This window comes from Triticum urartu, chromosome 2 (assembly GCF_003073215.2).
Source record: "Triticum urartu cultivar G1812 chromosome 2, Tu2.1, whole genome shotgun sequence".
Lineage (NCBI taxonomy): Eukaryota > Viridiplantae > Streptophyta > Magnoliopsida > Poales > Poaceae > Triticum > Triticum urartu.
In genome coordinates this window covers 409,224,982-409,248,982 of record NC_053023.1, presented here as the reverse complement: position 1 = coordinate 409,248,982, position 24,001 = coordinate 409,224,982, and the positions used below count along the sequence as shown (strand labels likewise).

The following is a 24,001-nucleotide window of genomic DNA, read 5'->3' as shown; positions in this document are numbered from 1 at the left end:
ATGTAAAAACATCATTAAAATTACATTCAAATACAAATCCAACAATTTTTTTATGACATGCATTAACACTTTACTAGCCAAATATGTGCTTTGATTAAAAATATGATGGGTAAGATTTTCAATAAGTAAATAACTCCACGCAACAGTTTCTTGTACTGCGAACTACAGTAGATATATTTATTGTCACGTCAATCATTTCATTCCCACATAGAATAAAACAACAGCAGAGTATGTCTCGCACATCAAACCTTACCAAAAAAAGTCAGCTCAACAGTGAGCAATTTCCGTTGCAACAACCATCAGACAAACATCCTTGTTTTGCGAAGTTAACAGTCACCTGAAAGTGAAATGCCAGAATACGCGTTCCATATTTTAAGTGGAGAGGAACATAGTATAGTTCATTAGCAGTTCAGTTGATAAAAAAAAATCATGAATGGGTTCCAACATTATTATTATTGGCAGTGCTCGCTTTAACAACAGATATGAATGTTTGCAGGCCTCTTTAAACAGCTAGTGTACACTTGACAACAGATCTGATTGTTTGCAGGCCTCTTTAAACAGCTAGTGTACACTTGACAAGAGATCTTATTGTTTGCAGGCCGGCCTCTTCATACAATTAGTGTACACTGACCGCCCAACTCTGCCCTGAAGCTTATCAAAGAATGGACTGCGATATGTATATAACATTACAAGGGACAAAGGACAGATACAGACTATTGTACAAAGAATCCTATAGACCTAACTTACCTCAAAAGGGTTGAAACTCTACAGTGTGTGTGTGTGTTAACAAGATATCTAATCTGCCGATGTAATATACAGAACATGGCGGCCTACTCGCCAACATGGAGGCAACCGGACCTCCTGTCGCCATTTCTTAGAAGTTCAACACTGCACAAGAAACTTTAAACCGGTCATGAACCGTCATCAGAAGAGGTTTCCTGGGAAAGCTGAGGATGCTGCAACCCATTCTCAGGCATGTTAAGTTCAAGCAATGCCTTCAACTGTTTCCCGACGGCATCTTGCTGGAGCTTCATCTCTTCAATAACCATGGCCTCTGCTGCCTTGCAAGATTGCTCATCTCTGAAGGCAAGGGTCCATCTCCCATCAACAAGATACTTCTTTGTCTTGCCTTTGAATTTTTCCGGATCAAGGAAAGGAACAGTTGAAGGACGAATATTTAAATGCAACCACTTCACATGCTTTTCATCTGTTCTTGGCTGAAATAATAATGCCACAATTTTCTCATCAGATGCATTATTCATAAAAAAAATGTCTTAATGCTATTAAGAATATATATATATGGCTTTGAAAGAGCAACTAAACAAAGATATTCAATGTCATGATAAATGCATGACACATACATCAGATCCAGCCAAGGGGGCAGTGACACGAACAATTCCACGTTGTTGTGGTAATTCTTCTAAAAGGAGAATCCACCCAGAAGTTCCATTAGATAAAGCTAAAAAGCTGAAGTGACGCTCTTTGCCCCTCTCAAATGCTATCCGGCAAGGAATTGCATCAACTGTAAGAACAGCAAGACAAACATTTAAATCACAAACATAGAGAGGAATTAAGGAACTTCAATCTCTGTGATGCCAACGTAAGAACTTCAAGGAAACTCAGACCTAAGTTGACTTCAAGCCCAGGCTTGGGCACTGAACCATCGAAGCCTGCTGCAGTTGCTCGCTTATTTACAGGCAGATCGACTGGAGAGTAAATAGGCGGCTGGTCAGTGAAAGTTTCTCCTAGGCAGAAGAGTATAACTTGATGCTGTAGCACAAAACCCTGTAAAAATTATCATCACACATTTCAGCAAACATACGAGGAACTGAAAAGGTTAACTTCACTGGGCTAGCTGGTAACAGAGACAAAACAGGCAGTATCCTCAAATATCAACCTACCAACAATGCATACGATTTTAAATTCACATGATTCAATATTAAAATATTAAAATACATGCAGTTTGAACCACAGTTGACCGTCATGGCGCCATTAGACCAGCAAGCTGGTGAACCTGTACACACTCATTGTTCATAAGTATAATACATTAATACTGCAGCATCAGCGCAAGAGTAAGTTAACTGTGCATTATTAAAAGTCCAGTACAACTATCAGGAAAAGGATTGTGAATATCCTTAAGCCTTTTGATCTGGACGCGTTTCTTAAATGATGGTTGAGTTGCACATTGGATATTTCAATCAAAACAAAGGTACTTTTGCGTCATGTGCTATTCTGTTGACGTTGAGAATAATAAATAAAACAGAAATCAACCAAACAAACTTCTTGGCTGGGACTGAACCAATTAACAAAATAAATATGTCAAAACCAGCGAATGAAAAAGATCAAGCCAATACCTTAACCATCTCATAGATTCTCTCCGCGATAGCGATAGAAGAATCACCTGGAATACAATGTTTATAGATCAGTACAGCAAGCCAAGAAGGATACTTGTAAGATACTTCTCCACGATAGAGACAGGATACTTGTAAGATATACTTTCATTTAGTGTGGTATTGAGTCCTGACCTCCAAATAAACACGGATCCAAAGGTGAAATAATAGACTTGGATCCTTTGGGTGGTGAAGATGCCTCAATTGCTAACTCCAAAGAAAAACAAAGAATATTAGGACGGAATTTCATTTGCACCACACATAAAAACACAGGACTTCGGCTCCAAACTGAAATCTACCTTTCTTGCAATTTTTCCAAGCTTCTCTAACGATAGGAAGAAGCAAGTCACACCAGCATCCTCCAGATTCTTCCAGCAGCTTTTCACTGCAATCCTTGTGTGAATCCTACACGACACAAACAAAAGCATCTCACATATCACATCTGACCTGCCTGATTCAAATATATCAAAGTTCTCAGCAATAACATTGTGCATGAAAGACTGCAAATCCAACCATATCCCAGTTAGACATAAGCTAAAGCTATACCCAGGATGAATTTCAATTGTCCTTCGATAGATAGGCAATAGTGGAAATAACTACATGATATACTTGCACAGAGCAAGGAAGTACTTCTCCATAATTTAGGTGCATTAGAACTTAAAATCGGGTCACTACCACAAACGTAACTTTAGGAGCAGCTCAGAAGCTAGGACTGCTGACAGGTCAAGCCCCATACAGCAACTAGCGAACTAGAACATTTTGGGAGAGCAGGAGAGGGCAGAGATCACAGTTCAAAATGCTATTTATTTTGAGCCAGCACAGAGATAATCTCAAACACAACATTTGATTTCAGCTCCTTCCCAGGTAGTGCGACGCCCATCTGTGCTGCAGAATTTTGCTGACTGTTAAGTGATAATCCTTTAAAAATAGTACACTAAACCGGGGTCAGATCTCCTGCAGCTCCGACGAAGAAGTGGCCATACGGTCTGTTTGTCAGCTATATGCTCTGGGGTTGATCCTAGAAGCATCTCTAGCCCTTCCCCTAAAATTTAACTCCCTATACCACCTCCCTAATCTTAACTCCTGAAAAATTGAGTTAAATTTCTGACCACCCAGTCCTTCCCTTAAACAGAACTCCCTCGAAAAAAAAATTGCTAATTCACGCCTTCTTTTGCACACAAAAAGAACCATTTTAAATATATTTGCACATTATTACAGAAAAGAGGGACATGTTTTTTGCCATTTGGTCGAACACCTCAGAAAAGAACCGGGAGGGGGGGAGAATCATCGAAGATGGTTACATGTAAACCTCACGCGCTTGTTGCTGCCAAAGTGGTTTCCCCTTTGCCACGCACGCATATGATCCTGATCCTGTCCAGGCCAATCACCCCTCGCTCCAACGCATATAGCCGACGACGCGCACGGAGCCATTGACAGAGACCGTCGCCGCCAGGCAGAGCTGCTCTTTGGGAAGCTTTACGTGCCCGGAGAGCAAGCGGGCTCAGCAGCCAGAGGTCATGCTGGCCTGATAGGGGGCGTGGGGAGGCAGAGAGGTATTACAGCCTGATTCCCAGCCTTACCGAAGCTCGAGCCACGGCTCAGCTCAAGTGGCGGCGACGGCCGGCACGGGAGGTGGCTTGAAGCCTTAGGGGAGGGGTGTGCCCGTGGCACAGGAGGTGGCGGTGGTCGGGCGCAGCGACGGGGAGCTCTTCTGGCACGGCGAGGACGGCCATGAGTTCTGGCTCGGTTCAAGGAATGTGTGGCGGGGGCGGTGCGGCCAGAGAGGTCACCGGCGTCGACTTTGGCAGTGGCAGGAGGTAACATTGGTAAGGAAACTTCCTCCTGCCACTTTTTGATGGGATAGGGAGAGGATAAGGAGGGAGCAAATTCTGGTCAAATATAGGCAGAATTTGCTCCTCCCTAAACTTAACTCCTAAAATTTATTAAACGTTTAAGGGAAGGACAGACAGTGTCAACTCCCTAAAGATTATACAGATTTGTGTGGGAAGGCGTAGGGATGATCTAACTCTCTCAAAGTACCGACTTTTCTTGCAAGCGAGAATGTTCTGCTCCAGAGCCAGGACCAGAAACAAGCATAACTGCTAAGTTCCGGAAATGGAGTGAGAACCGTTAAAACAATGCAGAATTATACTCAGTTGGGGAATTTAAGTGATTCCAAGAAACATATTCTCACAGTACCACTTGACAGCTAACAAAAAGAACTGGACTCACTCTTTCCCCTCACCTTTTTTGTTAAGACAAACTTGATACTGAATCTCAATATCTCGTATAAAACATTATGTTGTCAGAACCAAACTTATAGCAGTACTGTATCAATCCCTCACCTTTAACACCCTTAAGGTATGTAAACTACTATATGCCAATCATGGTGTGGTATCATAGGAATAATGAGGCGGTATGTGTGTACCTTTAGTAATTTTAGATGAAAAGCAGTAAACTCGTCCTCTCCATGGGGCAGCAGTTGCCTAAAAAGCCAGCCACCAACTACACGAACATCTGCTGATATATTAGCCCTGCTGAAAAGGGTGACTAATGCATCGAGCACCTACAAAACAATCAATGCACACATGAACATAACAGAGTAAGCATCCACATGAAAAAGCATAACATCAACCTTCAACTACAAAATATAGAACTGAATGTGAGCAACCAGTCATAATAAATCATTAATCATGTCAAGGAGACTAGCATGGTAGATTGAAAGATGCAACAATCATAAGAACACATGTTGTATCAGATTGTGAGTCTAAAGCAGTAAAATGTGCACCAACAGTACCCAGACTAGTTCATGCACTGATACAAAACCAGTTGAATCAAGTAGCAAGTCCATTTTACATCAGGGAGCTTGTTTACTCTACACCGATGTGCGTCCTGTCTACTCCGTGTTGTGGACATAAAGCCACCACCTCTAAAACAGCAACCGGTTTTGGAATTCCCAGGCAAAACATGTACTAGAGGACACTGAGGGGGTTAAATGGATCACGTTGGATTGGTTTTCTTTTCAATTATCAGGTGGGGCACAAGCAAAACCAGCACGAGGAAGATCTATAATTAAAATTATACTTCACAGCTAAAGAACTGAATGTGTGCACAAGGCTCAACAAATAAACCTGATATCTGTGAACTTTAGAAGTCAATTGTCGTGGATGATGACACTGTAACCCATAATTACTCTGTGGAAAGAGGACCAAAAAATGTTTAGTTCGTAAAATACTCGCCATAGACATGAATAGAATAGCTGAGCAATTAAAAGAATACATGGAATATGACAGGAACTAAGGATTATCACTCTGAGTAACTACATTGATAAAAACATATTAATAATGTTCCTGGATACTGCATCTAAGGACAGACTGTCACAACAATCTTGCTGATTCTATTGTACGACACAAAGTCCACACATTACTTCGGCAGGTAGATCAGTGAACGTAAGGGAGCTTGTAACTATAAGAAAAAGGGTAGCATTTCTGCTCGCACGAATGCACAATTGTGGTTCCCCTCGTCCAGGGTGCCCAGGTCACCAGCCTCCCCTTTCCCTTCCCCCCTAACTGCATCCGCACGCCCTCTTGCGATCTCTTCCTCTTGTGTGCCCCAAATTTGACTGTTTCTTGAGTGGCGGCTGCAATGGGCAGGTGGTAACACAGGGGGGTATCTTGAATTTTCCTGTTCAATAGTGGTTTTCCCCAAATCCTCCTTGATCATTCCATCTCTCTCAGCTCCAAGCTGCACCTGCTTCTCCCCCAGCAGCTCACTCAATTGTGGCTCCCCTGGTCCAGGGTGCCCAGGTCACCAGCCTCCCCCTTTCCCTTCCCCCTGATTGCATCTGCACGTCCCTGCTCTTGCAATATCTTCCTCTTCTTGCATGCCCCAAATTTGATTGTTTCTTGAGTGGTGGTGACACAGTGGGATATCTTGAACTTCTTGTGTTCTTGGAATCGAGCACATGTAGGAGCTGGAGCAGAGTAGCAGGTGAAGATGAGCACCACCGTCTCGCCTTGCTCCCAACAACCTCAAGTACATGCCCATCCACACCTGACTCCTTGCTTTCCTGTATCTTGCGCAAATAGGCAGCTTGAGATGGTGCGTGTGCACATTTAGCATATATGCAGATGGTCAGGGCCTGGGGAGGTAAGATGAGGGGCGATGGTTGCCCCAAGCATAATAGATCTGTGTTTCCGTATCCCTCCTCTCTTCAGCCACCGTCCGGTTGTGCGCTTGCTCTACCACTCAGTTCTCTTGAGCAGCAGGCCAACAGCAGAGGGATAGCGCCTCAAAGATGCTGAGCATGGCAGTGTAGTCCGAGAAGGTTGACCACTTCTCTACTGGAGGCCACACCAATGTGAGTGAAACTGAGGAAGGATGGGTGAGAGGAGGGAGGATACAAGCAACCTGTGTAGCAGCTGGCCACTGCCATAGCACAAAGAGGAGAGGAAGAGATGAAGAAGACAGTGATGAGCCATCACATGACAATGAGGCACTGACAACGTGCTAAGACCAAGGTGACGTGGAGACCACGTGAGGAAAAAAGAGTCAAGGGAGAAGTAATCCAGTGTTGATACTTGGAGACAGTATGAGACAAAAAAGTTTGAGGGGTTATCCTGACAAGATGAAAACGGTGAGTAATATGCACCTTTGCATTAAAAAAATGCCCAGCATTGGTAGTGCAGGATCAGATACAAAAATGAGGTGGGACGAGATGGTATCAGAATTAGGGCTTGAGCGAAGGGATGACAAGGCTAACCACCATGCGTACTGAGGCTCCATACTGGAACTAGAAGGCACACAGAATCCCAAAAATATTGGTATCTTCCTATCGATAATTCGATATGCCTTGACTTTCTTGGCTACCAAGGTTCACCCGTGCCCATAAGACAAATTTCTCTAATTTGTTTCTCATAACACCGTGCGTGAAATTCCAATTGCAAGCGTTAAGTTAATTCCATTGACCACTCCACCTTACATGAGAGACAAGAACATATTTTTGGTCGTTTAACAAGCCAAAGGTTACATGCTATTACAGGAAAGTGTGGTAACCTGATTGCGCACCAGAAAGTCAATCAGAAAAATGCTGGCTAAGTAACAGACTGCAGTAAGTCTAGAAAATGTATACCTGAAGCTTCCTTATATAAATATCAAAATCACTGCAGATGCTATCATCTGCAACACCACTACTTGATGAAAATAGCTGCCTTTCAGCTGTATCTTCACCAACCAAAGCTTGCTACAGGTAGTGAGTGCAAGTGTCAGAAAATTGAATTAAAATGCAGCACTGTAACGAAGTTATGAAATACGATCCAACATGTGATCTGTCCGATAACAGCACACTTAACAGGACAAAATTTAAATAAGGGGAGGCTGTGAGGTAACAGATGACTTAAACCAAGTCTTTAAGTAAAATATCCAAATTGACTATGGCCAGAATATGCACCGAGTGGACCATTTTGTTTCACGCGTTAAGTCATTAAGTGCCTTGTTAGTTGTCTGCTCTCTCCATCTAGTGCCCATCATTTAAATGCAAGAATAAGTACATAATGGATCGTTTCTCGTGTCCAAGCCAACTTAATGAGGGTAACTCTGGCTGGTAACACCTTTGAATTCTCGTGCCAAGAGTTGTAATATTTTGTACTCCTCTGTTCAAATACATGGATTTTCGTTGGGGCGTAAACGCGCTACATCGGAACCCGGGTGTGGTGGAAAATGGGCAAGGGCCGGGCCGTCACCCCCAAGGTGGCGCACTGTATCTTGATCCGGATACGGTGGCAAGTGAGCAAGGATCGGGTCGTCGCATCCTTAGTGGCGCGCTACATCGGCGCCCGGATGTAGTGGAAAATGGGCAAGGGTCTTCGCATTTGACTCGACGAGTGCGAAGGGTAAGGAAGCTAGCCGAGCCTAGGAGGATTCGCTTAGGTAGCTGGAACGTAGGGTCTATGACAGGGAAGCTTCGGGAGCTAGTTGATGCAGCTGTGAGGAGAGGTGTTGATATCCTTTGCGTCCAAGAAACCAAATGGAGAGGACAGAAGGCGAAGGAGGTGGAGGATACCGGCTTCAAGCTGTGGTACACAGGGACGGCTGCAAACAGAAATGGCGTAGGCATCTTGATCAACAAGAGCCTCAAGTATGGAGTGGTAGACGTCAAGAGACGTGGGGACCGGATTATCCTGGTCAAGCTGGTAGTTGAGGACTTGGTTCTCAATGTTATCAGCGCGTATGCCCCGCAAGTAGGCCACAATGAGAACACCAAGAGGGAGTTCTGGGAAGGCCTGGAAGACATGGTTAGGAGTGTACCGATTGGTGAGAAGCTCTTCATAGGAGGAGACCTCAATGGCCACGTGGGTACATCTAACACAGGTTTTGAAGGGGCGCATGGGGGCTTTGGCTATGGCATCAGGAATCAAGAAGGAGAAGATGTCTTAAGCTTTGCTCTAGCCTACAACATGATTGTAGCTAACACCCTCTTTAGAAAGAGAGAATCACATCTGGTGACTTTTAGTAGTGGCCAACACTCTAGCCAGATTGATTTCATCCTCTCGAGAAGAGAAGATAGGCGTGCGTGCCTAGACTGTAAGGTGATACCTGGAGAGAGTGTTGTACCCCAGCATAAGCTGGTGGTTGCTGACTTCCGCTTTCGGATTCGTGTCCAGCGGGATAAGCGTGCCAAAGTCGCTAGAACGAAGTGGTGGAAGCTCAAGGGGGAGGTAGCTCTAGCGTTCAAGGAGAGGGTCATTAAGAGGGCCCTTGGGAGGAAGGAGGAGATGCGAACAATGTGTGGACGAAGATGGCGACTTGCATTCGTAAGGTGGCCTCGGAGGAGCTTGGAGTGTCCAGGGGAAGGAGAAGCGAAGATAAGGATACCTGGTGGTGGAATGATGATGTCCAGAAGGCGATTAAAGAGAAGAAAGATTGCTTCAAACGCCTATACCTGGATAGGAGTGCAGACAACATAGAGAAGTACAAGATGGCGAAGAAGGCCGCAAAGCGAGCTGTTGGTGAAGCAAGGGGTCGGGCATATGAGGACCTCTACCAACGGTTAGGCACGAAGGAAGGTGAAAGGGACATCTATAAGATGGCCAAGATCCGAGAGAGGAAGACGAGGGATATTGGCCAAGTCAAATGCATCAAGGACGGAGCAGGCCAACTCTTGGTGAAGGACGAGGAGATTAAGCATAGATGGCGGGAGTACTTCGACAAGCTGTTCAATGGGGAGAATGAGAGTTCTACCATTGAACTGGACGACTCCTTTGATGAGACCAGCATGCGTTTTGTGCGGCGAATCCAGGAGTCTGAGGTCAAGGAGGCTTTAAAAAGGATGAAAGGAGGCAAGGCGATGGGCCCTGATTGTATCCCCATTGAGGTGTGGAAAGGTCTCGGGGACATAGCGATAGTATGGCTAACCAAGCTTTTCAACCTCATTTTTCGGGCAAACAAGATGCCAGAAGAATGGAGACGGAGTATATTAGTACCAATCTTCAAGAACAAGGGGGATGTTCAAAGTTGTACTAATTACCGTGGAATTAAGTTGATGAGCCATACAATGAAGCTATGGGAGAGAGTCATTGAGCACCGCTTAAGAAGAATGACAAGCGTGACCAAAAATCAGTTTGGTTTCATGCCTGGGAGGTCGACCATGGAAGCCATTTTCTTGGTATGACAACTTATGGAGAGATATAGGGAGCAAAAGAAGGACTTGCATATGGTGTTCATTGACTTGGAGAAGGCCTATGATAAGATACCGCGGAATGTCATGTGGTGGGCCTTGGAGAAACACAAAGTCCCAGCAAAGTACATTACCCTCATCAAGGACATGTACGATAATGTTGTGACAAGTGTTCGAACAAGTGATGTCGACACTGATGACTTCCCGATTAAGATAGGACTGCATCAGGGGTCAGCTTTGAGCCCTTATCTTTTTGCATTGGTGATGGATGAGGTCACAAGGGATATACAAGGAGATATCCCATGGTGTATGCTCTTTGCGGATGATGTGGTGCTAGTTGACGATAGTCGGACGGGGGTAAATAGGAAGTTAGAGTTATGGAGACAAACCTTGGAATCGAAAGGGTTTAGGCTTAGTAGAACTAAAACCGAGTACATGATGTGCGGTTTCAGTACTACTAGGTGTGAGGAGGAGGTTAGCCTTGATGGCCAGGTGGTACCTCAGAAGGACAACCTTTCGATATATGGGGTCAATGCTGCAGGAGGATGGGGGTATTGATGATGTGAACCATCGAATCAAAGCCGGATGGATGAAGTGGCGCCAAGCTTCTGGCATTCTCTGTGACAAGAGAGTGCCACAAAAGCTAAAAGGCAAGTTCTACAGGACGGCGGTTCGACCCGCAATGTTGTATGGCGCTGAGTGTTGGCCGACTAAAAGGCGACATGTTCAACAGTTAGGTATGGCGGAGATGCGTATGTTGAGATGGATGTGTGGCCACACGAGGAAGGATCGAGTCCGGAATGATGATATACGAGATAGAGTTGGGGTAGCACCAATTGAAGAGAAGCTTGTCCAACATCGTCTGAGATGGTTTGGGCATATTCAGCGCAGGCCTCCAGAAGCTCCGGTGCATAGTGGACGGCTAAAGCGTGCGGAGAATGTCAAGAGAGGGCGGGGTAGACCGAATTTGACATGGGAGGAGTCCATTAAGAGAGACCTGAAGGATTGGAGTATCACCAAAGAGCTAGCTATGGACAGGGGTGCGTGGAAGCTTGCTATCCATGTGCCAGAGCCATGAGTTGGTTGCGAGATCTTATGGGTTTCACCTCTAGCCTACCCCAACTTGTTTGGGACTAAAGGCTTTGTTGTTGTTGTTGTCTGTTCAAATACATGCCATTCTAGCATCAATTCCTAAATACATGCCATCTCGAATTTCCGAAATCCAAGTAAATAAGCATAAAGCAGTCTTCAGTCATCCATAGATGCCTTATTAAGTTCATACATAAGATTACTGCTATACATGGACATCTAGAAACAATAATTTAGGAATTCTGATGCAATCGGGATGCAAGACCACATCAGAGGAATCAACCTAATTACATTTCCCAAAACAGACAGCAAATGGAAATAAATAATACTCACTAATAGAAGCTTCTTATGCTGCTTTCTTTGAGGCAAAATTCCAAGTGCATCTAACATTGATTCATCAAGTTCTGAAAAGCCAATATGTATGAATGGTTAGTTATATTTCTGGGAAAGCCACAATGATAACAATAATCAGATGAGAATATGTTAAAGACACCTTTTGTCTGCAATAATGTAGCAAATAAGCACAAAGAACCCAAAGCTTGGGAACCATCCCCACCTGTGATATATGATAGCAAGTGTTCCCTGAAAATAACGAAATACACTCATATACAATGATCTCAAATGTGCAATTTCTTAAGGATTACTTCAACATTAAACAAGTAAGCAGCCTTGAAGTATAACAACAACAAAAATGTGCATCTCTGCGCTAATATCCACAACCAAAAGGTACGGCAAAGCTATGGATTGTCAACATCTACGATAATACTACTACTTCCAATACAAAAAAAGGCGACATCACCGAATGCATGTAGTCAAACTATAACTTTGCGAACAACATAGTTGTGAATATTACACACACACACACACACATTGGTCATACTCATACTAAGAACATAGGAGTAGATTTGTCTGCGTAATACTTCCATAATGTTGTACTAATTTTATTAGGTTTTATTTCTACAAACAAATATAGCGCAGAACAGTAAATTGATTACAAGAGATGCATTCTGGAGAGTGGAGACCGTGTCATGTCGAAAACATCACTTACTGGGAGCAATCAAACTAGCAAAGACAGAGCTGTGATTCTGTCATGTTTGAGTTAAGTTTCAGCTTCTGGATCAAGTCTGTCATCCTACTAAAAGGAGCTACAGTGTAATCGTTCTATCAATCAATGAAGAATCAATAGTTTCAACTAAGCCTTAGAGCCATGCTGCTAAGGCGTGCTAGAAGAGGAGTGTGCTAACCCCAGTCTTCGGACTCTTGCCCAACTTGACCAGGCAGTATTTTTAGGGATTCTTGCCACCTGGGAGACTTACAAACTTAGGGATTAGAACTACCAATTCAACAGTGAAGGGCTCAAAGCATAACCGCATGAAACAACATCAAATGACACATTAACACTATCAATTACCACTCTTAGTACTATCAAAGGGTGGTTAGGTAGGTACTTGTGAAAATTATTATTATGCTAACAGTTTTCTTAGAATGTCTTCTACGCCTCAAAAGAGACTCCCTAAAAAAGAACAAACATTAGAGAAACTAATTTTCTTTCGCTAACCCCGATGGCATAACCAAGCAATGACAGCTTCAGAGATATTATATCCATCCTAATAAGAACTGAAATCAAGGAGTTTGTGTAATAATTCTCATACAGAGCAGCAGCATACCTCAGTGTGTTGCCTTGGCAGAAATCACTTGCTGATGGATGATCAGGCAAACACTGCAAATGTGCAGAAGACGAAGATGTTGGCTTGTCTGCTTTCGATTGATCTTCCGCAGAGGTGTTGCTGACCTGGTTCTCAGATATGCCATGATCATGCTCAGAGGTACAACCATTAGGTGTTCCTTGTTTCCTATCAGGGCAATCAGGCTGATGGAAAAGAGCTGCAGCAACAGTGCTTGCCATATCTTTGTCCTTAAAAATGTGAAGTATGCAGCAAAGCAAATACATGGAAGTACTCACACTTATCCATAAATCCTAGGGAAGAAAAAAAAGGGAACATGAGAAATTACAAAAAACAAGCGTAGGTATCAAAAATATATTATAATGTAATGCAAAAGGTGTTTCTCGCTGTACGTACAGTGCGCTGCCTTTGCAATGATGGGAGTACAATCCGGAATACCAAAAGTTGCAGGATATTTTCAGTGATAAAATTTCCTAGATCAGGGATGCCAGAAGACATAACATCACTGAAATAATACAGGGCATCTTCAATTTGCACAATTGCATCTTCAATGGAGGCCATTAGCACAGGTTCTACATTCCTACAGATCAGAATACAGACAGAAGGCATGAGAATTGCTTTCAAAAGTTGACACTTCAGTGGCCTGTTTATATTCACAAGCTTACCTTGCAGAACGCACAACCAACTTATCCAAGTCGATGCATTGCTTCTGAAAATGTTTGACCATGTCAGAGAAATAATCTGACAGTGGCACTCGCGAAACAAATCTGTTAACAGATTCATCTCCAACTGAAAGGAAGAAGAATTGTGTTATAAGCAACATTAAAAATACAAGTTAGTGCATGAGTAGCTGACCTATAATGTCATCGAGGCCTTAGCAACTTACCATGATAGACATTAAGTGTCAAGGTACGTATAGCAACACGGATCATGCTATCCTCATGAAAAGCAAACTTTAAGGCCTCAACATAGAGAGGAAATGAGATGACCTCATCCTGCATAATAATAATATAGAGAAGATTAGTAAAGAAGGAATTTGAGATTCACATATTGAACCTGACAGGCTCAGCTAATACAAACTTCCTTGCACAAAAATAATAATTAGTAATAAACAGCAATCCAAATAATTTGGTATCTCCAGAAATAGCATATAACTTGGAAATGCTTACAGCATTGCAATTAATGAAATGTGTATGCATAATAAGATTCCTGGCCTCAACGCCATGTCAACTTGGATCTTCAATATCGTGTCAAAAGGAAGATGAAGCGTCCCACACAGGCTAAGGCCCTTGATGTGCGATCTTGTGTATCAAACATTCAAGGCGCTTGATGTGCGATCGTGTGTATCAGACATTCAAGGCATCATGGGTGCAGTAGCAACCTCTTGGGGCCAGTTCACCATGTACAGCTCACAGGCAACTCTGGTCTAGCGGTGGGCCAGACTCGGAAAATCCAGATATGGCAGTATGTTAAACGAAGTGATCCAGCACGGCTCTTTGCAGTCAACTACAAATCTTGGGCACCCAATGGAGTTCAATTCTCCAGATGGCCAATAGGATTATTGTACGGCCGAATGGCTGGCTTTCCCCATGTATCAACATGCTTGTCCTGCGACCATGTAACACCCTAACCCTAATATGCTTAATTCACATCCCACAGATTAGGGTGGGACCACGTATGCATAACACCCCACTTACACTTCCTCGTCCTCATTTCGTATAGAAGCGTTAATCCGGAAGTGGTACGTTTGGAAGTAGGTATGAAAAACCAAAGCAATCTAACATATCCACGTGGGCCTAATCCCATCTTGGGCTGCCACACTAATGGGTTGGTTATTCCACTCACCCCTAAGGGCCGACGCCCACGGCCGCCAGCAGACGACCAAAACAAACCCTCAGTCCTCAGCATCTTGTACCGTGTACCCATCATGAGCCCACACAGCGAGGGACGGTTGATGCTCTGATATCACCCCTGTAATACACCCTGTCCCAGATTCACTTAATACATTGGAGTGGTCTCATATATGCACAGGACCCCACTTGCACTTTCATTATTGCTTTGTGTAAAAGGTTTAACCTGGGGGTGCTGTGTTCGGAGCACAACCAAACCTATCAAACTCTACATGTGGGACTAGTCTCGCCATACAATTGCACATTGGCCACAAGGGCCTCCACACTATGACACTAGTGGGGTATGACAAACCAGAGGCTTTGGTAATTGTGCAATAACTTCTGGTTGGAACATGAGTACTCTCCTGGCTCTGGTCAAAGTTCAACCTCCTGCCACTTGGACATTTTGAAGTGGTGGTCATCCATGATCTGCGACAACTTTTTGTGCCAGTGATCCTTCACGATCCTTGCGGACCACCCACTGCAAGGGTCTCCCTTGTTGATGATCCAAAATGACAGCTTACTACATTTGGCCGTGATAGATGTACTTCCACTGTATACGCTTAAGAGCAATCTTGGGCAGGTAGCATGCACGTCAGGCTAAGGCTTCTACCTACCATTGGCGTCTAGATTAGTCATTAGAGTGTGTGCTGGCTTTCCCCATCCCTGGGCTTGAATAAGCTGGCTGTTTCTCCAATTCTATCAATGCATCGAGACGTCAAAGTTTGATGCTTTTTCTTGAAAAAAGAATCACAATCCAGTTTGATGGGGCCAGCATTCAATCTGAGGACAGAAGTCCACATTTCAACCCTGAACTAACCCCACGGTTTAATTTACAACCCTGAATTTTGAAACCAGTCGGAATACACCCCCAACTAACCTCAAGGTTCGGAACTCAGCCCTAGTCTTGGTTTTGGGTTGGTCAACCAGTTTTGACCGCAGTCAATGCTGACGGGGCACTGCCAACTCAGCGGCCACTGCCAACTAAGCCTATGGATTGGAGGACTAGTAAACAACAAAAGTGGAATGTTTCTCTGTCTCACTCGCCCCCACGCTGCCCATGTTGTGCCAGCCGCTCTAGCCGCACCCAACCCCGGCCGCCGTGTGGCAACCGTGATGCTTCTCGGCCGTAAAGTGAAGCAGAGTCGCGTCTCAACCGCGGCAGGCGGCGTTGGGGCGCGGCACACTGCCACCACATCATGGAACATGGACGTGTCAACGCTCCGGCCCAACAGGAGCTGCTCGCCCACATCTCAAAGAAGTGTATGGAGCTGCACACATCAACGACCGAGTGGTGCAGCGCTTGGCGAACACCACGCCACCAAAGGCACGTGACCTGCTTGAACAGCAGGGGGCACGGCGAGTTTTCGCAAGCGTCTGATGCATGAGCAGGTCCAGCATCGGTTACTAGTCATGGGCGGAGTTATTACCTCCTACAGCCGCTATCGAAGCTAGCTTCCGCGGTACTCGCTGCGCAGGACTTCAGCATCGACGGGTTTGAGCTGGCCAAGGGCGTGTCGGTGAACCTGGACGTGGTGTCCATCCACCTGAGCACTTTGACCTGGAACAGTGACCCTGATCAATGGTCACCAATGATGACCTGACCCTCCCAATCCTTCCTCTCCACTACGATATGCCTCTGGGTCCAAACTCCATAGGGCGTTTGCATCGTCTCTTCCGCGTGTCGCTCCTCGCGGGTGACTATGCCGACACAATCAACTTCTCTCCCCCGAACGAATCGAGCCACAGAAGTCGTCATCCACGCGGCTAACTGAATCAGCTATCGCCAATCCTGCGGCCATGCCGAGCCTTCCCGTGCCCCGTTCTTCAATTCTTTCTAGCCATGTCCTCATCTGGTCATGGCAACACGGATGTGGTCATCAATTTTATGTAGGATGAAGCTGTGACTGAATCCCTCTTTCATCGCCACCGGCAGTCCACCGGGAAGGAATAAACGGTCCTCTTACCCATCGTTGTACTCCAGGTACACCCATGTGCTCAGGTACGAAAGAGGTGTAGTTGTTGTCAAGAAGAAGTCGCCGGAGCCGCTCTGTTCCGCCGCCGAGGTGCGCATGCCTTGTTGTTTGACCCTGCCACAGAGGAGAGGGATTTTTTTTCTAGGTGGGTCCCACATCGTCCAACATCGTCTGAGATGGTTTGGGCATATTCAGCGCAGGCCTCCAGAAGCTCCAGTGCATAGCTGACGGCTAAAGCGTGCAGAGAATGTCAAGAGAGGTCAGGTAGACCGAATTTGACATGGGAGGAGTCCGTTAAGAGAGACCCGAAGGATTGGAGTATCACCAAAGAACTAGCTATGGACAAGGCAGCTATCCATGTGCCAGAGCCATGAGTTGGTCGCGAGATCTTTATGGGTTTCACCTCTAGCCTACCCGAACTTGTTTGGGACTAAAGGCTTTGTTGTTGTTGTTGTTGTTGCTGTTGTTGTTGATGATGATGATGATGATGTTGGGTCCCGCATGTAAGGAGCTGATTGGAAGTGCTGACTCGGCAGTCAACACGGTCAAAACCGCTCCGGTGAGTAAAAACCGGGGAGAGGGTTGTTTCCTGAACTGGGTGGTAAGTTTGAGGTGTGGGATGACCGGTGTTGAAGTTGGAGGTTGAATCATAAACCTAGTGACAAGTTCAGGGTTGAAATGTGGACTTCTCTTTCTGAGAAGGCCTATTTACAATTCACAGCAACAAATTTGCCATATTCTACATAGCACACAAATCAATACATCAGAGTAGAATACAAATCTAGTTTAATGATAAAAATAAGCCAAAGAAAAACAACACTGCCTAATATGTATGTGTGCAGTAAAAGGAATTAGATGTGTACATTTTTTGTCTTCACAAGCAAGGAAATTGTATTCTTATTCAACTTTCCACTTATTGCCCTTCATGAGACAAGAATAAAGTAAGCCGACACATAATAATAACCAGGAACCACAAAAGATAATAAGTAATAATTTAAGACGGGGTACAAACCGTAAAAAGGATATGTAGTACGATAGCATCTCATCAATTTGGAAATCAAACGAGTAAGTTATCAAGAAGTTAATGTGCTCGTTGCTGAAAATGTAATCTGTACAAAACATGAACACTTGCAGATTAGATCATTCAACCATGCAGCATTTTACCTGTAATATATGTAACAATAACGATTAACTTACAAATTGAATGCTCGTTCCTTAAATTTTGAATCATGATACTCATTGTCTGCAGCAACTGTAGTGACACTCTGGACAGCTTAGAAATCCTCAAAATACGAGCGAATTCACCCATAATCTGCTTCTCCATGAAAAATCTGAAAGATATACCATATAAATAAATAGATTAGGTTTCTACAACACCGGCCTGCCACTTTCTACTGCATAGCTGCACTATTGGAAACTACATGCTCTCTGCCTAACAGGCTAACACTCACTCAAAAAATAATGGATCGTGCTGGTCGCCATATATCATAAGTTCCGCAATTGATCGCAATGCTTCAACCACAAATTCCTACATGAAAAACATCAGAGCTAACTTGATCAACTGAAATTTCTTAAGACTCCTGGAAATAACAAGGATGAACAGCTCAACCTACCTTATTAGCTTCATAAACAACATGAATCTTTTGTAGCTGATCTGTTAAATACCTACAAATGAAGAATAACACAACACTTACATTAGCATGAATGCATGATCAAGATGCAAGTACTTTTGACTTAAGTGGAAAATAGGATGCAAATCTGGGTGTTGGTTTTCAGTAAATGTATCAAATATAAACAAGAAATATTAAATTTAAAGGTATATGTACAATTATAGATACAATCTGTAACGACATAGTTGAAGAAGAAGACATGTATGAAGCATCTATGATAAGATTTTACTTTCTTATGAATAATTGGATTTTGGGCAGCCAGCTTTTGCCCATTTCACCGTTTGGCTAACCAACTTTTCTCTACGTTAGTGGCTATTTTTTTCCTAGCAGATTATAGCATAAGTTGAGTGCAGCACAATTCAGCAAACACAAACTGATCCTAAAGCTGGTGCGCACTATACTATGGTTATCAAGGAATAAAAGGACATGAAGCCTCCATTCTACAGTCAGTGCATCATCTGGTTAATAAGTTAACCACTGCCTGAGTCTCCATCCATCAAACAAACACAAGTACGTATACTCGCTTTTCCATTATAAGCATCACCCTTGCGGTGATAAAGCACTAAACCAAGCTGAAAGTGCCGAGAGAACCTTGTAGAACACCAACTGATCACGAATATCTATTAGCCCGGAAGTGAGAAGCAATTGGCTCCACAGTGCCCTCTGGTTTCTACAAACGCGGTCGGATTCGAACAGAATAGAGACGAGACTTTGCACAACCGGCTCGAATCGTGAACTAGACTCCGGCCACCACCGCGGCACAGATCTGCAGGGGGCGGCCTCCGAATACCTAGCGAGACCGGGTGCGATAAAGGTGGGCACGCACCGGAGCTCTTCGATGGAGAAGCGGTTCCTGGTGCGCCAGAACAACCACATGGCCGCGAAGCCGCGGCGGTCGGCGTGGTGAGCGTGGGGGGCAAGCTCGGAGGCGCACGAGGCAGTGCCGACGCTCGGGGATCTCTCACCCTGCGCGGCCCACGGTGCCGCCCCGGCCGCAGGAGGGGGGGCGCATCGCATCCGCGGCGGCGGCGATCGCCGGCGGTGGTTGGGGAGGCAGGGGGTGGGGATCGGGGGCTCGCTTTTTGCTTCTTCTTTTTTTTTTTCTCGCCTCCTTCCGCTGGGTTTTCGCTATCTTTTTCGCCGCCCGGTTGCGTCGTTCGGTTGTCCACTTCGTCGCGCTGGGTTATCGGGGGCAGAAAGGCAAGAGGGAAGAGGTGGGGCCTGCGTGGCGCGGTGGAGCAACCGGAATTGCCAGCGGGGTTGCGTATTCCGCTTCGGGTTCTGCTGCCGGATTCTAGCGTTTTCTTCGTCTTCTTTTTGAATTTGAAAACACCACCTCATGTATATCGATCAAATTAAAATATTGTTCCAATCATCTGTTACTGCATGCGCTACGCAGTGCGAAATCGGAACGGTTAAAAAGACTTAACTTATAGCTAACTCACGTGTCACCATATTTGCCTTTTGATTACTTTAAAACCTTTGAAGAAGTTTCGTGATGAAAAAAAAAGATTTTTCCCCGCTTTACATATAAAGCAACCATCACCTAACAAATTGAAACCAACCGATACAAACACACACCACATCACACACACCCAAAACCGGATACAAAAACGTTGAAAACAGCAACACCACCCCAATAAACTCCTAGCAAATATCATATGATACACTAAGAGTAATTTGATGGGGCGACCCATTTCGTCCGCCGCCGTCCGTTTGGATCGGCGCGGACAAAAGAGGCGGCACAACGCGCCGACCCATATCCAAATCGTACCCGCTCCGCGTCCGCGCCGATGCATTTGCGGCCCAAATTTGCGCCCCAAATGCGTCGGCGCGGACGCGGAACGGACGCCTCGCGCGCCTTCTCGCTGTCCGCCGCGTCCCCACCTGGCGGTCGTCCAACTTCGACGGTCAACATTATTTATGACGACCGCCCACCTTGGGCCCATGCATCAGTGACGGCGGTCGTCCTTTTTTAAGCCAGGCGTGCGGCGGGGCTGTCCTTATCCATTGCCACTCGCCCCCATCCCAATCTGGCCACCCCTGCCCCCACGCCGGCGACAACCCTAGCCACCGCCAGCATGGGCTTCTTCTTCGGCATCGGCAGCGGCGGCAAGGGCAAGGCCCCCGCCCGCCATTCCCCTTCCCTCCCCCCCCCCCCCCCCCCCCCGCGCGCCCCCCCCCAGAGGCAGCGCATCAATGTGCCGGTGCACCAGCCCGAGTGGCACTGGCAGCACCGCGTGCCTCTGTCGTACCCCGACACGACGCTGCCGCATGACTGGCATTTGGATCCGGAGAGGATCCCAGTGTCGGCACCGCCGCAGACGGCTAGGACCCATGCGGAAGAGGTGCGCCGCCGGCGGGCGTTGCTGACGCCAGAGCAGCGCGCCTTACCGCACTACGCCGTCGACTCGCCCTACTGGGCTCGATGGTTCGCCTTCGAGCACGAGAAGGCGAGGCGACGCGGCGTTCGCGGCGTCGACCGCAGCCTGCCGGCGTCCCCGCTCGTCGTTCGTGACGAGGACCAGGCGGCCATTAAGGAGAGCGAGGAGGAGGAGTGGTGGAGGGAGGCGGATGAGGCGACTTTCCAGGCTGCCATGGCGGAGGCCATGGCCCTCTCCACGGGGGACGACTGTGTCCCCGCCCAAAACCGAGCCAGAGGAGCCGGCCCCCCTCGAGCGCTACTCCTGGACCGGAGTAGTGCGCAAGTGGGTCAGTGCTCCGCCGATCTGGCTCGGGCGACGGAGAAGTAGGAGGCGGCCTACCTCGACCACTGGCGTCGCGTTCGGCTGGCCGAGGAGCGCCGGGAGGGCGAGCGCCTGCAGATGTTCGAGCGTGAGGCCGAAGAGGAGGCGCGCCAGGCCCAGGCAGCGGCGGCGCATGTAACGCCCTCGATGCGGCTATATTTCCCACGTGTCGAAGCACGACTTAAAGGCATAACCGCATTGAAAGTAATGTCGCAAGTGAGGTAATCTTCACACAACCCATGTAATACATAAGGGAAAGAGATACATAGTTGGCTTACAATCGCCACTTCATGCAATACATGAATAAAGCATTACATCAACCAGATACAATCAAGGTCCGACTGCGGAACCAAAATAAAAGAAAACTACCCCAAAAGCTACACAGATCCCCGATCGTCCCAACTGGGCTCCACTACTGATCAACTGGAAACAGAACATAACCGCATTGAAAGCAATGTCGCAAGTGAGGTAATCTTCACACAACCCATGTAATACATAAGGGAAAGAGATACATAGTTGGCTTACAATCGCCACTTCACGCAATACATGAATAAAGCATTACATCAACCAGATACAATCAAGGTCCGACTGCGGAACCAAAATAAAAGAAAACTACCCCAAAAGCTACACAGATCCCCGATCGTCCCAACTGGGCTCCACTACTGATCAACATGGGACACAATCTTCATCGAGCTCCTCCTTGAGCTTGGTTGTGTCACCTGCACGGTTCAACGGCACCTGCAAGCTGGTTTTGGAAATATCTGTGAGTCACGGGGACTCAGCAATCTCACACCCTCGCGATCAAGACTATTTAAGCTTATGGGTAAGGTAAAGGTATGAGGTGGAGCTGCAGCAAGCGACTAGCATATTTGGTGGCTAACATACGCAAAAGAGAGCGAGAAGAGAAAGCAAAGCACGGTCGAGAATCTATGATCAAGAAGTGATCCTGGACTACTTACGTTCAAGCATAACTCCAACACCGTGTTCACTTCCCGGACTCCGCCGGAAAGAGACCATCACGGTTACACACACGGTTGATGCATTTTAATTAAGTTAAACTTCAAGTTTTCTACAACCGGACATTAACAAATTCCCATCTGCCCATAACCGCAGGCACGGCTTTTGAAAGTTCAAATCCCTGTAGGGGTGTCCTAACTTAGCCCATCACAAACTCGCACGGGCAACGAAGGATATTCCTTCTCCCAAGACAATCCGACCAGACTCAGCATCCCGGTTACAAGACATCCTCGACAATGGTAAAACAAGTTCAGCAAGACCACCCGCTGTGCCGACAAATCCCGATAGGAGCTGCACATATCTCGTTCTCAGGGCACACCGGATAAGCTAAACGTACGGGAGCTAACGTAACCCAAGTTGCCAAGGGACGGCCCCGCACGATGCTCTGGGTTGGACCAACACTTAGACAAGCACTGGCCCGGGGGTTTAAAATAAAGATGGCCCTCGGGATGCGCGACTCCCAAGGGAAAAAAGGCTAGGTGGCAAATGGTAAAACCAAGGTTGGGCCTTGCTGGAGGAGTTTTATTCAAAGCGAACTGTCAAGGAGTTCCCATTATAACCCAACCGTGTAAGGAACGCAAAATCCGGGAACATAACACCAATATGACGAAAACTAGGGCGGCAAGAGTGGAACAAATCACCAGGCATAAGACCGAGCCTTCCACCCTTTATCAAGTATATAGATGTGTTAATAATTAAATAAGAGATATTGTGATATCCCAACAAAATATCCATGTTCCAACATGGAACAAACTCCAATCTTCACCTACAACTAACAACGCTATAAGAGGGGCTGAGCAAAGCGATAACATAGCCAAACAATGGTTTGTTAAGACAAGGTGGGTTAGAGGCTTGGCTTAACAATATGGGAGGAATGATAAGCAAGTGGTAGGTATCGCAGCATAGGCATAGCAAAAGAGCGAGCAACTAGCAAGCAAAGATAGAAGTGATTTTGAGGGTATGGTCATCTTGCCTGAGATCCCGCAAGGAAGAAGAACAAGTCCATGAAGAATACAAACAGACGTAGCCAACGGATCCTCACAAACGCAACGTTACCGGATTACCGAGAAGAAGTACACCGGAAAGAAAGCAAACAACTTAGTAAACGACCATCACATCAACATGGCATGATGCACAACCAAGTATGATGCATGTCCGGTTTAAAGAAGCATGGCATGGCAAAGTGCACAAACAACACTACAAATTAAAGTGGAGCTCAATATGCAACTCCGTTGCATATTGACGAGACACCACATTCAAGTTATGTAGTTCGATCTCGTTTATGTACCCAATAATATTAAATATTGTTAAGCATGTCAAGAGGTGAAACATAAAGGAATTATCTATCTAAACAATTTAAATGGGGCCGGATATAGCAAACAACAAATCCGGTAAATCCCCATATGCCTTTAGCAAATTAATACCAACAACAATTTTAAACATTCTTGATGTTGTTAACATGATGCGGATGACATGTGCAAGTTTATGCATTTTTTTATGAAAAAGTTGATAAGAACATTATGAAGCATTGGCCACCGTCGTGGAAAGGAAAAGGTGTGCCACGGCAACGATAACGAAAACGGTGCCACGACAACGTTCCGGTTCCGGTAACTCGATTGAGATACCGATGCAAAGGAGAAGTGTGCGGATGCATGCAAAAGATGGTGGGGCACTCCCGGATTCCGGGTGTCCCATGATTTGGCGACAAGGAAACGAGCGAACATTTGGGCACGGTGCAAACACGAGCATCTCAAACATCGCAAGCATTCGTTCACGGACGTCGTCTCGAGGTTATACCTTTGAAGCGTGCAAGCGGGACAGTTCTCGTTCGGTGCAAAGTATAGGAAGTAGACGTTCTCGCGA

General features: G+C 45.9%; 1 protein-coding gene across 2 annotated transcripts; it reads right to left on the bottom strand.

Moving 5' to 3' along the window:
* Nucleotides 1-427: 427 nt before the first annotated feature.
* On the bottom strand, nucleotides 428-19,542 carry LOC125537584 (protein TRANSPARENT TESTA 9). Of its 2 annotated transcripts, XM_048700905.1 has the most exons (21): nucleotides 19,201-19,542; nucleotides 18,318-18,369; nucleotides 18,156-18,232; nucleotides 17,902-18,035; nucleotides 17,717-17,813; nucleotides 17,568-17,625; nucleotides 13,726-13,834; nucleotides 13,505-13,628; nucleotides 13,236-13,419; nucleotides 12,822-13,132; nucleotides 11,648-11,736; nucleotides 11,488-11,558; nucleotides 7,522-7,632; nucleotides 5,522-5,584; nucleotides 4,819-4,956; nucleotides 2,690-2,795; nucleotides 2,526-2,597; nucleotides 2,355-2,401; nucleotides 1,626-1,785; nucleotides 1,362-1,522; nucleotides 428-1,217 (listed from the first exon to the last, which is right to left on the bottom strand). In XM_048700905.1, the coding sequence occupies exons 1-21, from the start codon at nucleotides 19,389-19,391 to the stop codon at nucleotides 912-914; spliced, it is 2,661 nt and encodes an 886-aa protein (XP_048556862.1). In that variant the 5' UTR covers nucleotides 19,392-19,542; the 3' UTR covers nucleotides 428-911. The 2 variants fall into 2 exon arrangements, with proteins under 2 accessions (XP_048556862.1, XP_048556863.1); XM_048700906.1 differs by lacking the exon at nucleotides 7,522-7,632.
* Between the last annotated feature and the right edge of the window lie 4,459 nt (nucleotides 19,543-24,001).